Below are 16,429 nucleotides of genomic sequence, written 5' to 3' on the forward strand. Positions count from 1 at the left end.
AGTGTTTTCTTTTTCTTTCTCTCTTTTTCTTTTGTTGCTTTTATTCAACAATACTAACGACATCCCTCTCTCCCCCATTGTGTTATTTTGTGGATTGCAAAAAAAAAAAAAAAAGATGGCAAGCAGAGACGATCGTGCTCTTCCTCTTGTCGAGCCAACAGACTTGATCGAAACGACGAAAATGAGGAAAGAAGAAGGATTGCCGATCTTATTCGTTGTACGAGGTAAATCATTTCGGACGGAGGTTCACCGATCGTTGTTTTTTTTTCTTTTTCAGATCTGACCATGTTGGACTCGCTGATGAACACGTCGAAACCCGGGAACACGACGGGGATCCAGGATCGTTTGCTTCATTACTGTCCCAGGTGTCTGCACGGTTTCACCCTGAAAAGTAACCGTAACCGTCACTACAAGTACGAGTGCGGGTACGAACCGAGGTTCAAGTGCCCTTATTGCGACTTGAAGAGCAAGCAAACGTCGCAGGTCTACTGTCACATCAGAAAGAAACATCCGACCGAGAAGGTTTGCGTGATCGATCTCAATTACGAGACGAGGTGAAAAAATACCTCTCTCTCTGTGAACAAATCTCTGTGAGGTATTCACCGATTTTTAATCAGACGGACGGATCGGTTTCCTACGATAATATTGTACACAGTGAGTGATAATAAAACGTTTTAATTCATCACGATGATATTGCTCCCACATCCTTGCGCGCGGTGGATTTTCTCCCCATCCTTTTCCGTTCTTTCTTTCTTTTTCTTTTTTTTTTCTTCATCATTTTTCTCCCGGAAAAATGTGAAAAAAGAAAAAATGGGTTTGACGATTGACAGAAAGAAAAGAGACGTAAGGAGAAACATAACGTTCCATCCTTACGTTAAACGGACGAGAGTGGCGCGACATCTATAGCGGCGCAAAAATCGTCACGTCAGAATCGTTGTTCGTTCCCGCTAACCGTCTCGCTTGTTTTGCTTTCAGTGGATCGTTCGTTTCGCCTGCTATACGGGAATTACGGAGCCGATTCGTATCAGGAGGCGAGGAAATATCAGGCATCGGAGATCGACGTCTACGGATCGCTTCGACGGAGAGGAAGCAAGAAAAAGAATTACGTGTGTCCAAAGTGTGGAAACGGTTACACCGTGGTGAAAAGTTTGAAGCGCCATCTGCGTTACGAGTGCGGTGTAGCACCAAGATTCAAATGCCCTTACTGCGGCACGCGCAGCAAGCAGAGAGCTCACGTGAACGAGCACATACGTAGGAAACATTCGGGTCAACGAATCTACATTATCGACTCGCCTTGATGTTGACGAGCTGCCATTCAGAGTAGACACATCTATCGAATAATCGACTTTCCACCTTCTCTTTCCACGATTAGGATTAGGATCGCAACGAAGCACATCTAGCCAAGGTATCCCATCGTCGTCATCGCCCTCGACGAAACGTCGTTCCGTTTCACATCGATAAACTTCGTGTCCTCGTCGTATTATTTCTTATATCAGGAGGAGACATCGAATTATCCCGGGGACACGGAGCGACAACGCGTGCAGTTTTAACGAATGTACATGTGAAATGCGAATAAAAGCATTGTTGCGGTACTCTTGTACTTGAACAAGTATCTGTTTGCGATCGTGGCAATTTTCGGTTTGTAGACGATATAGGAGCGGAGTGATGAGGAATAAAAAAAAAAGAAAAAAAAAAAAAAAGAAAAAGAAAAAGAAGAAGGCACCTTCTGGGTGCGGATATTGGAATCCTGGATTATTTGGCCAGATTGGCCAGAGATTCGAAATTCAGAGATCTCCTCATTTTTTCCTCGCTCCTGTAAATTCGACGCGCGACAATCACTCGCTCCCTTTTTCCCATAATTCGCCTAGATGGCGCGCGCACGCCCCCCCCCCCTCCCACTCGCTTTATCGTTTTGTTTTTTTTTTTTTTTAGACTTTGTTCCTCCTTTAACGAATCATTCATTGGGTCAAAAAAAAAAAAAAAAAGTCGAGTCTATACGTGTTTCGCTTTCTCCATGGATCTAAAAAGTAGTGCTATCTAAAGATTTTAAATTTTAAAATACGAAGGGATGAAACTAGAGAAAGAAGAAATATCATCACGGCTGTGTTCGTAAGTCAAGTCGGTGGTGCACTCTGCGGGCAAGCTCTGTTATTAACATTATGGTGTATAATTTGTTACAAGTTTATCACGTGGTTTATCGCCATTTATCATCATTTGACGTGCTAATACGGCTGCAAATTTTCTCCTTTCATCTTCAGTTTCGATCCCGCTATCGAAGCCAGGCGCTACTCTTTAAGTTCATCGAGCTATTTCAAAAAAACATTGACAAAAAAAAAGCCAGCTTGCGGCCTTCTTCTTGGGAGACAAGGTGGCGGGGAGAAAGGAAAAGAAAAGAAAAGAAAAAAAAAAAGGAAAATAACTCTCGCCTTAACTCAATTCCTGTTCGTGACAAATCGTTTCCGTCGTTTCACTTTTTTTTTCTTTTTTTCTTTTTTTTTTTTTTTTTTTTTTTTCGTTCCCCTCTTCGTTCCCCTTCTTCGTTATTTGACCGGTCGCGCGTACACGTCCCCGAGATTGCGACTAATTCCGTTTCCTTTTTACTTTTCTTTTTTTAGAGATGAAAAGGATCAAGATTGAAACCGATCTGGAGAATCTTTGCTCCGTGGTGATGGAAGAAGCGAAGGATTACGATTACGAGGAAGAGAGGCCTTCTCTTGGAGGCTCGAGGAGGCGTAGGGCGGCCACTCTTCGAGACATCGAGAGGCACACGTGCTCTAGATGCTCCAAGAGCTACATACACGCCTGGCATTTAAAAAGGCATACCAAGTTCGAGTGCGGGCAAGAGCCGAGGGTTCAGTGTCCATATTGTGCCGCGCGGATGAAGCAACGCGGCCATGTTTACAGACACATACGCCAGTGCCATCGTGGCCAGAATGTTTACGTGATCGATCTAAACTGAGGTCAAAACGATCGCGTTACAAAAACGTGAAAACGTGTGGGCTACAAGTTCCTGTTCTCCTGTTATCCTTGACAACGCGTGCTCGTCGATATGATAAATAAATTATGGACAAGTCAAGAAATAAAAAACGTAAAAGAACAATTGCGAAACAATTCTCTGTGTTATTGCTCTGTGTTATTAACGCGAATTTTATTCGAATGGAGAAATATTGGTTCTTGGAATGTTCCATATTCAACGACGAAACTTTGTTTCTTTTTTGGGGACCATTTCTTATAACCTTTTTTTCTTTTTTGGATTTTTTAATAGTATCCGGTGAATAGAGAATGAAAGGTGCGTTCGAAAATAACTTAATTTAATTTAAACTGTATTATTTCTTATTTCTTTATTCATCGACCACTATTGGAAAATGCAAATTAAGTTTTATTGGACAAGATAACGCATGAGAAACGGCGGTCTATGATCTACGATCTGTTTTTACAAAAATTGTTTTTACAAGAATCATCGAAGAAGCATGCGTGATTGGTGCGTTATATAACGAATGTTTTCAGAGCGTTTGTTTGCGAAGGATAAGAGAGAAGAAAAGTAACGAAAGAGATAAAAAAAGAAAAAGAGAAAGAAAGAGTATCGAGATGAGGGTGAGAAGGAAAGATTCATTTAAGACGCGTGTCCTCGTTCTGTTCGTTCTTTTTGATTATTCTAACCTTATTGTACGCGTAGAGTTAACGAAGAGTATTAAAGAAACACAATAAATACACGAAAAAGTACAATTTAAATCGAATAATTGTTGCGTGGATAACGATAATCATTTTAATTAATTATTTCTTGCCTCCTTGTTCCGTTTGATCTTAATATCAGGGGTTGAAGGAAGGAGGTTATGATTATATCGGTTCTGATTTATAAAAATTATTTAAAAAATCGCGAGAAAACAAATTTTGGGTTTATATCGATTTTTAACTATCTGTGACGATATATTCTTTATATCATTTGTTTCTGTACATTTCTAAAAATATACCAACCTGCTATTGTTTGAATTACAGTATCTAGCATAATACTCACTTTATATAGAAAATTTCATAGCAGAAAGCAGAAGAACAGTGGAATCGAGGGAATCAAGATTCTACAAGCGTTATGTATTAAATATCAGAACCTTCTTTATCTTCACAATTCTTCATAATTTTATAACTTTATATATAGTTTTGCAATCTTCTCACAACCCTTGCCGAGTAACGAGAGGACACACACGTTGATGGATCGTGTTGAAATCGATGTATATAATAAAAAAAACGAAGCGACGGTTTGGATAGGGATTGAGAAAACTTCTAATTGGGATACATTCGATTTCAGGTAGGAGTCGAAGCGCGTTGTTTAACTTGGGGGCGGAAGTGAGGTTTCGACGCGCAAGGATGCAGTCAGGACGGGCGGCGAATCTTCGAGTAAACGATCGTTCCCCCTCTTTACCGAGGGAATCCGTGAATTTCTGTCCAAAGTGTTGCGCGAAGTTCGACCGTTTGACCGATCTTCGCACGCATATGATCCGAGTGTGCGGACTCGAGTCGAGGAAGATGTGCCCTTACTGTGATACCGCGGCGACAACCACCGTGGACCAGATTCACCGTCACATCGAGCATCGCCATCCGACTCTTCGCCCAGCCGTGCTCGAAGTGTACAACGTGGATGGAAATTGAATTTAACGTTTCCTCTCAACTCTCCCCACTCCTCATTACTCATTCTCGCTTGCCCCTATCGTGAAAATTTTCGATAATCATTTTCACTTCTTCCTCTTGTTGAGTAAGTTGATCAAAATAAAAGAGAAAGTGGATTGAGATACTTTGCGCGGAGGAGGCTAGAGCGTCCGTCTTTCTCGTGTAAGAGAATCATTTATAAGAAGAATTATTTATTTATTTTTTTTTAATTCAAATTATTCATCATTTGTCTCGAATAATTGTTATACATCTCTTATAAACGATTGTAATCACAAAGACACAGAAATACGGATTTGTTAAACAACGTTGTGATTCGATGTGTTCTTGATATCGACTGTGTGTGTGTGTGCGCGCGTGTATGCCATAATTAAACGAAACGATTTCACGATTCGTAGTTGGAATTTCTTGTCTTCACGCACGTATATATAAAAAAAAAAAAAAAAAAAAAGCATCTCCCAAAATACGAAGCACACGGTCCGTTTTATACCCGCCAACTAACGACCTTTCGTTTTCTTCTTCATGTGACTTGCAGACATATCCATCCCGTGTATGACTATGCCGAAGAACTTTCAAAGGAATTGCAACTACCCGATGATACCGCTGATCAAGGACCTGGCCAGCTTTTGGATGGCGAAGCGGGTCGAGTTTCCGTATCGTTGCGAGACTTGCGGCAAGGGTTACCAACATCGCGCCACACTGGTCAGACACACGAGGCACGAGTGCGGCAAGGAGCCGCAGTTCAAATGTCCCTATTGCGCTCATAGAACCAAGCAGCGTGGAAATCTCTATCAGCACATACGAACGAATCATCCTGGCAAAAACGTGTTCTCGAGTAATGTCTAGAAGACGTTTGGAAGGAGACATGATTCTACTATTTTTTTTCTTTCTCTCCCTTATTCGAATAAATAATTCGAAGGTTAAAATTCTAGGAGAAAATCAAGAGAATATTTTTCGCAATGATGATGAACGTTGCGTTAAGAATAATCGATACGATAATTTCATCATTTCTCTCGGAAATAACTCTTCGTCAGTTTGAAAAGAAAAAAAAAAAAAAAATAATAATAATCGAGAGTTTTATTTTTTCGAACAAGGTATTCTTTCTGAATCTTCGCTATAGTTTCGCGAAGAACGTGTTGCTCGCGCCATCTAACGTGTTTTCTTCTCAAGCGCTTGTTTCGTTCGATGAACATAACCTAGGTAAAAAGCATAACGATTAGAATTGATCTCCTGTCTTAAACGGAATTGTACGAATCGAATTGTAAAACGTTAGGATAGAGACTGATTAGCGATCATGTTTCAAATAAAATAGAATTATTCTTTTGCTTTCGATCGAGAATAAGAATTGGCGATCATCATCGCTTATCGTGTACTGTGTACCGCCTAACTAATCGTGATCCTGTATAAAACAATGTGCCAAACGAATATAACGAAGAATAAAGTGTAAAACGATGTTTGTAAAACGATTACGAATACGTTCTGTTCACAACACAAGAGACTACATTGCAGTTCGTCATTTATATCGTGAATCTTTGAACATTTCATCCGTTCGACGCGTGAAAACACGCGTTTTATCTCTAAAGTGAATTCTCTGTGAAAATAAAATACGATCCTCTTTTTTTTTTTCTTCCAGACCTGTACTGGACCGGATATCGTTACCAACCGAGAATCATTGGCCAACGCAGAATTCGAAGATCGAACAATTTAGACAAGAAGCCAGGTTGCTTCAGGTGCCCGAGTTGCAACAAAGGTTATCGTTGGCTACGAAACATGAAGAATCACTTGAGGAACGAGTGCGGCAAAGATCCGACCGAATTTTGCCCATATTGTCCCCACAGAACCAAATATAAGAGCAGCTTACAGAAACACATTCTTCGAATACACCTCGCGCACAACGTGTGACACGTCGACACATCTTCGAATTTCTCTATTTATATTACACGATTGACAATCGCGACACTCGCAATCTTTCGAACGTTAAACGAGTTACTTCGATTCGAAAAAAATTTTTTTTTTGTGTAATCAATAAATTGTTGCCTAGATTCTAGAAAGTGTTACATTCGTTTTACATTCGTGTGTTTTATTCTGATAACTACAGTGCAGCGTGTTTCGTTTGTTTTTACATATAGGATATGTAGGATTTCTGTGATACAGATATCGGTGCATTTACGCCATTAGCGACATCTCACACTCTAGCGGGCATCGAGAAAAACAGAAAGGACAAGGAGGACCGATCTTAAAAGTATCCGGCCGCACGAAATTCGTTCAAAACAAATGCACTGACTAAGATTTTTGTTTCAGGTAACAGGCACACTTGCGAGTGGTGCGGCCGTCCGTTCTCCTGGCCATCCAGTTTAAGGCTCCATCAAAGAATGGCGTGCGGGAAACCACCAAACTTCTGTTGCACCATCTGTGACTACAAGTCGAACTTTAAGGGAAATTTGAAGAGGCATTTATTTTGTAAACATAGGATACACATGCAATAGCTTATCGATCCTCCATTGTTTTGTAATAAAATACATTTTTATATATATAAGAAAAAAACCTAGCCCCTAAAAGCGACAAAAGCGATGTTTCTTCTCGAAACGTAATTTAAAATCGTTTTGCGAATTTATTTTTTCAGACAAGTTAAAAATAGTAGGACACAAAATCTCTAGGATGGAGAGAAGAACGTAAGTATGCACGAGTACGAGAATACAGGTGTGCTAGCATCGTTTGACGTTTTATATCCGCTATCCACACAATCCAAAAAAAAAAAAAAAAATAAAAAGAATAAAAACTCGAAAAGATATCTTTTCGAGAACAAATAGTTGAAGCGACTATTCATCATTCACAGAGCTAGAATTTTTCCTAGCTCGGATCGAATAGAATCAGCTTCGAAGAGTCGCTTGTTTTTTTGTGCTATCGACGATCGACGCGTGACGATTGTCGCGTGTGTTGTGTTCTAATAACCTGGCAGGGCATGCGCTTCGATGTCTAGAAGCTAGCGCCACCGCGTTTTTTTTTTCTTTTCTTTCCCCCTCTTCATTCCCGATATAACGTCCACTCTCTGGTGTAACGCCACGATAGTTTCTCTTTTTCTATCCACACCTCCGTTCGTAATCGTTCTTTAACTGAGATTTCTTTCCAGATGCACCCTTATTCCCGATCGTGAGGCCAAGGCTACACGTCTGCCCACGTTGCGGACAAATGTATTCCTGGGCGTCGAATCTGCGGAAACATCTGAAGATGGGCTGTGGGATGGTTACGTTTGAGACACACTTCTCCTGCCAGTATTGCCCTTACAGATCGAGGATCGAGGCATCGTTCCTCAAGCACCTGCTCTCGGTGCACAACATCAAGTAGACGGCTGATTCGCTGAACGTCGTTTTTTCGATCGTCCACGCACGACGACGCGTTTCGTTCAGCGGTCATTAATTTTACGAGTCATCGCGATGGAATTGGTTCTTGAGCGAGGAACAGTAAAAAAACGTCTCGTGTTTCACTCGTTTTTTGTTTTTTTCATCGGTGTTTGTAATACGTACGTCGCCACTCGTGTTCCCTTTTTTCGATTTGTCGTCGGAAACGATATGTGACAGATGTGTTTTGAAAAATTATTTCGATTATTATTATAGTCGATACGAAGAAATGTTATCGTCCACGATTGGAATTATTAATTGAGCGTAAGAGTCGGAGAGGAGGGATATTTTAGTGGCGAAAAAACAAAAAAAAAAAAAAAAAATTATTAGTGTCGTCGATTTGCGTGAAAGATTGTCGTATTATTCGATAAGTCGAATCTAGTCCGATGGCTGTTTTTATTTTTCTTTTCTTCTTCTTCTTTTTTCCTTTCCCCCTTGATCTTTTTTTTTTCTCGTCGTTAGATTTTGATCCACTATATCAGTATACTAGTATTTATTTTAGTACTATATACTAGTATTTAAGCCTATCTGGGATTTACTTTGTACTAAGGTGCAATTCTAACGATACCGTAGATTCGTCGAGTGATATACCATTTTTACTTTTTTTTTTTTTTTTCCAACTATTTAGTTTTTCGTACTTTAGCGTCACGATTTTTACCGAAGTATCGACGAAAATAAATACGATAGCGACGTAAGAGACTCGAGGCTTTCACGGCCTGATATCGCAAAAATTTTCAGCATCAAGAATTTTTGGGTGTAAACTGGGCAAAATGTTCTAAGGGGAAATACTGTTTCGTCAGTATTGCTAGTTTCAAGCGTTCATCAACGACACAAACGATCTTGTAAATCTTGACGTTGATTTAAAATTTTTGTAGGTTTGAACAATTTCCCCCTAGGAGTTTTTACGCTTAATAATAAAAACTCACCAGACGCGAATAATCCCTAGCAACACCTATTAAATCGTATTTTCCCTCAGAAGAAAACAGAACTTGTTACACACCGAAACTCAGGAAAAATTTCGCGATATCGAAGTAAATCCTAGCAACCGATTTCCTACCTGTTTGATATCAAAGCGATCGTAGTAAGGATAAGTATGCATTCGCAGCCGTTTTTTCCACTAGAGAAATCGTTCGCCGACATTGCGAGATTTATCACATCGCGGTGAGTAGAGATGTGTAATAAATAATCACGGCGTTGTACGATTATCATCCTCCCTCGTTCGGCCGTGTTCTCGAACAAGAATTCACGATTAAAGTTAAAAGAAAAGAAGAAGAAAAAAAAAAAATCCAATGTTCCTGTTTCGTGTTTCCTTGTTCGAAACTTGAGCGAACACGGCCACGGTGAATGAAAAATTTTAGACGACGTGCGTCCAATGTCGCACGATATGTCTCTCTCTCTCTCGCAGATAAGAAACATTTACTTATCGTGGAGCAGAGGGGTGAAAAGAAACGAAACACCTTAATTATGAGATTATTCTTTTGTCTATCCGTATTTTTTTCTTTTTTTTTTACTTAAAATTCGGCAAGGCAAATTGAATGGAATAAGAAAGAAAAGGAAGGAAGGTGGTGGACGAGAAGAGCGAAAGAGAGGAAGAAGGATATCACGTGAATCGTAATCGGATGAATGAACGAGTTCAATCTCATATACCCTATTCACGCTAATCAAAGTAGTGAATGTCAGTCACCTTTCATCTCATTCTTTGTATAATCGTATTGAAAACGCGGAAGACGGATCGTACTTGTTATCGATATAGTTTAGAGAGATAGAGAAAGAGAGAGAGTGTGTGTGTGTGAGAGAGAGAGAGAGAGAGAAAGAGTGAATGAGAGTGAGTGAGTGAGTGAGTGAGTGAATGAGTGAGTGAGTGAGTGAGTGAGAGAGAGAGAGAGAGAGAGAGAGAAAGTGAGAGAATGAGAGAGCGCGAATAATGTACGAAGCCCCATTTTGTCTACGATGCATGAACATCTAGCCTGTCTTTATCCATTCGATTCGATAGATCGCGTAAATCTATTAGAGATCGAGCAAAAGAAACTTGCTGCGCAGTGATGGTTAAGTGTTCCTGTGTAACGATGTCCGGCAAAGTCGATTGCTTTTTAAATAAATACCAATGTGTACAGAGATCGTGTAAGATCTTTTTTCGAAAAGATTCTTCGAAAGATTCTCGACCCGATTTCGTTTTTTCTTTCATATATTTTTTGCATTTTTTTATTTATTGTCTCCTCCTTTCTTTCTTTCTTTCTTTCTTTTCTCTCCCTCCCCTGTGTTTTCGTCCAATGGAAATTGGAGAACGTTTCTTTCTTCTTCTTCTTTGAGAAGAAGTTCACGATCGTTCGAAGATTCGTAGATTCGTTGCCACGAAAATTGGAAATGGAAGTCTTTGTAGAAATCTGTGGAAGATGTCTGTGCAGGGTGATTTGTACAACGTGTAACGTGTACTTCGTTTATTTTTTCCCAATAATTTTTATTTCTTTTAAGGCTGATTTTGATTCCTCCTTGATTTTTCAATTTTTTTTTTTAATCTCTTCCAATAAAAAAATTGTTGGTACATAATTGAGGATGATCTTGAGAACGTGTGTTCAAATGTTGCAAGAATATTGTTACAAAAAAAAAAAAAAAAAAAAAAGAAAAAGATTTTAATCGTTCCACTAATAGAGAAAAATAACTCGAGTTTATGGAGATCAAGGTGAATGGCTCATCTCGTTACCATTCGTCCCTATATTCTTTATATTTCACCCGCGTTTTCTATGCTCAATTGTTTCAGATTCTATGTATCGTGAATGCAAAGTGAAGGAAGAGGCTACGATGGAAACGATTGATCCCAACCTCGAAGACGAAGGTGTCGAGGAACGGCGCGCTGAGGATCGGCTTGAAGAAATTCGCGAGGACGAGGGCGAAGTGGAGAACGAAATGGAGGGCCCCGAGGGTAGCAGCGATGAGTCGAGGAGAAGGAGGCAGGAGTACAAGTATTTGTGTCTGAGTTGCTTCAAGAGGTACAAGAGGAAGGGTCACCTGGTCGAGCATCAGAGGATATTTTGCGGCAAGGATAAGCAACAATATTGCCCCTACTGCGTTTTTCGCACGTACAAGAAGTCGAATTTGAAAAAGCACGTGATACGAAAGCACTGCCACCTTTTTAACTACATGCAATTTTGGAAGTAATCTGTTAGTTAATCTATTGGACGGAATAATTTCGTTGATGAAAGATGATGAAAGATGAAACGAGAAAGTTGGAAGGAAATTAAAAAAAAAAAAAAAAAAAGTCAAAGAAAGAAGAAAAAAAGATCGAATAGACGAATTTTTATAGGATTTTTATAGCATTTTGACCGAAACAAGTTTTAAAGCGAACATTTGTATAAATTTGCTTAAGGAAAGGAAAAAAAAGTAGGAGGCAGAAAATAAAATTTCGATACCGCTTTTCTCATATCGCTTTTCTCATACCGCTTTTCTCCCTCCCAGCCATCAGCCATCCTGTCTCCATCCATACTCTTCTTCTTCATTACGGAGTAGAGATTTTTAAACCTTTCATTCGCAGATCCAAAGAATCATTTATCGAGACTTTGTTGCCGTAAACGATATCCTTCTTTCGTCTCGAATTTCCCGATTTTCTCGCTTTTTCATCAAGGATCGAAAGACACGCCGATCAATCTCACAATTTGTATTGATCGTGCGTGTTCTTTAATCCCCAAAATATCGGGGAAACGAAGCAAGCAATGGAAAAACGTTGAAATTGAAATTTCTATTTTCCAAAAGGAATGCAGTTTAAGGAAGAAAGGAAAGATCGATGTTCTCTCTCTCTCTCTCTCTTTCGAGAACAATGATCCTTCGGATTAATTTAACTATTTATCTCGAACCGTCGTTGTATATCCTGCATCTCGTTAGAGACGAGAGGATGGGATTTCGCAAGGCGGGAACACGGCCAATGACGAATCGGTTATTGTGTTTCAGGTGAGCTAATCCTGTGGGAGGACTATCGAAGGTTCGAGGCCACGGCCATCGCCGGGACGAGGCAATTTCGTTCGGGGAGGTGCTCCTCGTCGTACGACGCGAATTATTTCGGCCCCGGCCGCAATAAGCACGGCCGGGTGTTCAGAAACAAAAGCACGGATCCTTTAGGGGACAGATACAAGTGCTCGAAATGCTCGAAATCGTATCGTTGGAAGCACCACTTGGTGGAGCACGTAAAGGCATCGTGCGGCCAGAAGAAGGCCGAGTGCTGCCCTTACTGTAGTTACAGGAGCAATCGAAAGTGGAACCTCAAGTCTCACATGAAGAGGATTCACGCGGACGTGTAAAATTATGGAAATTCCCCGAGAAATTTTTTTTTTCCTTTTTTTTTCTCTCTCTCTCTCTCTTTCTCGGTGTCGTCTCGCTCGCCGTTCTCAACCACGATCCACGCCAACGAAAAATTAACCAATATATGTGTATAAAGTGGGTCGTTGCCAGGCGACGATTCTCCAACCGTTCTTTCGTGTCGTTTTTTCCCCGTTTTTTCTCTCTCTCTCTCCGTTTCCACGCCTCTCTTTTCATCCTCGACGATGAAGAAACAAATTCTCGCGCAATTTTCAATTCTTTCTCGAAGGTACGTCGATCGTGTTTTTTCTTATCTTTTTCTATCATCTTTGTCCTTCGTTTGTTGTTCTTCCTTCTCCCTTTTTTACGACTTTTTTCTCTCTCTTTCTCTGTCCATTCGTCGAGCCAGTTTTTTTTTCCATCGTACGAATATATATATATATTTCTTTCTCTCTCGTATTCTGTCTTACTCGTGGTGTAAATTGGGAGCTCGAGAAGGAGGTGTAAAGGAGGAAACGATAAAGTTGAATTCTTTTTCTTTTCTCTCTGTCTCTCTCCCTTCCCCTTTCTCCATTCTCTTTCTCTTTCTCTCGTTTAAGGTTGACGAAGATATTATCGTAGCGTCTATTTCTTTTTTTTATTTTTACAGTCGAGTTTAATTAATTGTTGCAGGACGACGGCATTGCAATGGGAGAAGACCGAGGCCTAGGGAACTCGAATTCGAACACGTGAAGTCGGCCATCGAGGCGGTGGCCAACGGTTTGTCGCTGAGGAAAGCGGCTAATATGTTCTGCATATCGAAATCTGTTCTCCATCGTTACAGTAAACTGGGTATACCGGTTTTAATGAAGAAATATTACATGCGAAACGATTCGATATCATGGAGTAACGCCCTGTGATTAACCATTTGTTATATATATATATATATATATATATATAGATAAAATAAGAACGAAAGATCAACAAAAAATAATATAATAGACACGTTAAAAAGAGAATATGTTTAATAATAATAATAATAATAATAATAATAATAATAATAATAATAACAATAATAACAACAACAACAACAACAACAACAACAATAATATATTATCAAATATATTTCATTAACTAATCGGTTATAATATGCCTGTAACTGATTTATGGTGTATCGAATGTATCATAAGATATGATTTATAAAAAGGTTCGATGTAACGAATACTGGAAGAAGAAAATCGCCATCGAGATGATTATTTTATTTTTCATTATTCGAGCTCGAGTTGGTCGAATAAACGAGTTAGCTACTAGAGAGAGAGAGCGCTTCTATATCGTTTCTCGAGCGAGGCATTAAACATTAAAGAGACACGTAACGTGAGACGATCGTTGTTTCACGCTACGTGTATCGTTCGAATACTCGAGAATACCGGGACCGAGATCGTCGAACGACGAAATGGACGACGAGAATGAATTAAACGCGAAAAAAAAAAAAAGTGCCTTCACGCCTTCGACGAAATCCTCGTAATTACGATAATCCAATCCTTGCCTCCAATTATTTTTTCTAATATCGAACTATTCTGTGTTTACGATTTTCCAGAGTCACGGTCGGTGGGATACCTCAACTGCCAGAAAGTCACCTATCCGTGCAAGAATTGCGGCAAGGTGTACAATTACTACTCCAGTTTGGCGAGGCATTTGAAGCACGAATGCGGGGTGGAACCGAAGTTCCACTGTCCACTCTGCCCTTACAGAACGAAGCACAAATCCAGCTTGAACACGCATCTGAACGGCAGGCATATGAAACTTTTGAGCGAATTTTACACTATGCCAAATGGGAACAAGCTGTCATCCACCATGGACACTGGGAATTAATAATTGCCTCGCTCATGATTATTCGTATTTCTTCTTCTTGTTTCTTATCTTTTTATTATTGGAAACATTACTTGGAAACTCGATTTCGTTTTTCTCGAAAGACGATAATTAAGAATTTTATAGATCTATCTCTATTTTTCGACAATTCCCTTCTCCCTTTCCTTTCCTTCTTTTTTTCGCTTGAAAATTATTATTATTAGAGATAGAAGTTTAGATTATTATTATTAATAATAATAATAATAATTATTATTATTATTATTATTATTACGTAATTTTCACGTTCACGCGAATACTTTCGTTCCCCCGTTTCACCTTTTTGTTTTATTTCATTTTTTCATTTCCATCGCTTGAAAATTGCGATTATTAGAAAAAATTCGTGCCGATAATTTGATTAAACGATGCGTATAACGATAGCTCGGTTAGAGAAAGCGTGAATATCGCTTATAACACCTTATATGAGTGTATATTCTTTTCTCGTGAAACTGAGAAATGTTTCATCGTGGTTCATCACGGAGCATTTTTACATTAGCGTTTACATACGCACTGTTACGCGAAGTACTCGTAAGAATGTGTTGGTCGAGCAACGATAAAAAACGGAAAAGAGGAAAGTAGTTGGTCGGATAGATGGCGCGCTTTGAGTTGAGACGCGCATGTTTATATAGTATATATTATATATATATATATATATATATAGATTCATGTGCAATTGTAAAACGCGTCCATTTGTGAACTAATCGAGATTAATTGAATGAAGATAATTTTTTCATGAAAACTACCAGTACCTTCGAAATATATAATTAATATATAATATAATTAAAGCCATCGATGAAAATTTCACGGAATGTATCGCGAAATTGAAAGCTGGTTTCAATGAATTTTAACCGGCAAAATTTGTGTTGATGATCTTTTAATGCAATTAATTTCGAAACAAACATTTCAGCGTTTCTCGATTACAGAATTAAACAATTAAGAAAGTTACCTGAATACACCGCGCCACTTTAAGCTCTCGTTCACTTACAACAAACAGCATTACAAACACACGAACATCAGATCAGTATTTTTTACGCGTTGCAAATATTACTTGGAGCGTTACGTAATTTTTCTCAATAGTTTTTTGAAATATTTAATATCTTATGTATCTTATAATTTTGAAAGATTATTCTTCTTCCAGATGCATCACGATTATCATCGACAAACGTCTGATCGGTAAGACGATCGTTATCGAGGCGATACGAAGCAATGTCAACGCTGTTTTTTTTTTTTTTTCCATCATTAAGTGGTGCATTTAAAATGCATGGCATATTGCGAATAATACGATGCTGGTATGACGTCCTCTTTAAGGTCGTCGAACGTTTAATAGCACGTATCCATCGACATATATCACATCTTAACGATAATAACACGCTATTCACCGTAATCTAGATGGCGACACGAATGTTTTGCCAATCAGACTGTACGCCATTTACAAGCTGTTCGTACGCTGTTGATGACAAGATCGCTTACTATATTAATTATATTCCAAGTTGAGTAACGTTCGATTGCTTCGTATATCATACGAAAATCTATTTTATCGTAGAATATTGTACAAATTGAAATATCGTTATATAATTATTATAATAATTCGATCCATCCTTCGTCTCTCGAAATCTATTATTATTATTATTATTATTATTATTATTATTATTATCATTATTATCATTATCATTATCATTATTATTAAACTGAATTGTTGTTGTTGTTGCAAACATCAAATGAATGATAGCTGCGAATATTTCAGACTGGATACTGGTCTGATTTTCGACGATTACGTTGAACGTTTTCGATCGAGAAACTTGAATTATCCCACGAATTATCCGTCGGTTTGCACAGCCAAAGTTAGAATAGTCGAATAAGCCTCCTTCCCTTAAGCAGGCTTAACGTAAAGCAAGTTACAATATTTTCCGTTTTTGGAGAACGGATGATTATTATGATTTATGTTGAACACTTACGCTTATTTCCATATATCATACGCGATCGACAATAACCATAATTATTAATAAATAAATAAACCGCCTGTGCCGCGATTACGCGCCAAGAGTTATTATTCGGTCATTGTCACAAGCTGCATTGCGTTCAAATCGTTCGAGCATTCGAACGAAAAACCAACCAAGAAGTATATCCATTATAGAGCACGTACCTATTTCGTACCAATAAAATATGAAACATTGAGATTCCACGTGTTTTGTACGAACTTT

At 38.9% G+C, this 16,429-nt stretch overlaps 4 protein-coding genes across 4 annotated transcripts in view; all 4 read left to right on the forward strand.

Moving 5' to 3' along the window:
- The window catches only part of LOC100864777 (uncharacterized), an 89,953-nt gene extending 83,243 nt beyond the window's left edge, over nucleotides 1-6,710 (forward strand). The window contains exons 7-8 of the mRNA XM_031918424.2: nucleotides 5,195-5,494; nucleotides 6,293-6,710. Of these exons, the coding sequence (XP_031774284.2) occupies nucleotides 5,195-5,494; nucleotides 6,293-6,561 (569 nt within the window). The 3' untranslated portion in view covers nucleotides 6,562-6,710. The remainder of the gene's footprint in view (nucleotides 1-5,194; nucleotides 5,495-6,292) is intronic.
- LOC147658811 (testis-specific zinc finger protein topi-like) lies at nucleotides 1,082-3,993 on the forward strand. Its single transcript, XM_086907244.1, has 2 exons — nucleotides 1,082-1,405; nucleotides 2,616-3,993. The coding sequence occupies exon 2, from the start codon at nucleotides 2,618-2,620 to the stop codon at nucleotides 2,957-2,959; it is 342 nt and encodes a 113-aa protein (XP_086763370.1). The 5' UTR covers nucleotides 1,082-1,405; nucleotides 2,616-2,617; the 3' UTR covers nucleotides 2,960-3,993.
- Nucleotides 6,711-10,715: 4,005 nt separating the features above from the next.
- Nucleotides 10,716-12,517, forward strand: LOC147658812 (uncharacterized). Its single transcript, XM_086907213.1, has 2 exons — nucleotides 10,716-10,737; nucleotides 10,816-12,517. Exon 2 carries the CDS (start codon nucleotides 10,821-10,823, stop codon nucleotides 11,211-11,213), a length of 393 nt encoding a protein of 130 aa, XP_086763339.1. The 5' UTR covers nucleotides 10,716-10,737; nucleotides 10,816-10,820; the 3' UTR covers nucleotides 11,214-12,517.
- On the forward strand, nucleotides 11,268-16,410 carry LOC147658813 (zinc finger Y-chromosomal protein 2-like). Its single transcript, XM_086904904.1, has 5 exons — nucleotides 11,268-11,280; nucleotides 12,000-12,342; nucleotides 12,596-12,633; nucleotides 13,017-13,175; nucleotides 13,921-16,410. Exons 1-5 carry the CDS (start codon nucleotides 11,268-11,270, stop codon nucleotides 14,193-14,195), a joined length of 828 nt encoding a protein of 275 aa, XP_086761030.1. The 3' UTR covers nucleotides 14,196-16,410.
- Nucleotides 16,411-16,429: the final 19 nt, after the last annotated feature.

The sequence above is a fragment of the Apis florea genome, unplaced genomic scaffold (assembly GCF_048593485.1).
Source record: "Apis florea isolate Af1SG1 unplaced genomic scaffold, ASM4859348v1 contig_1615_pilon, whole genome shotgun sequence".
NCBI classification, from domain to species: Eukaryota; Metazoa; Arthropoda; class Insecta; order Hymenoptera; family Apidae; genus Apis; species Apis florea.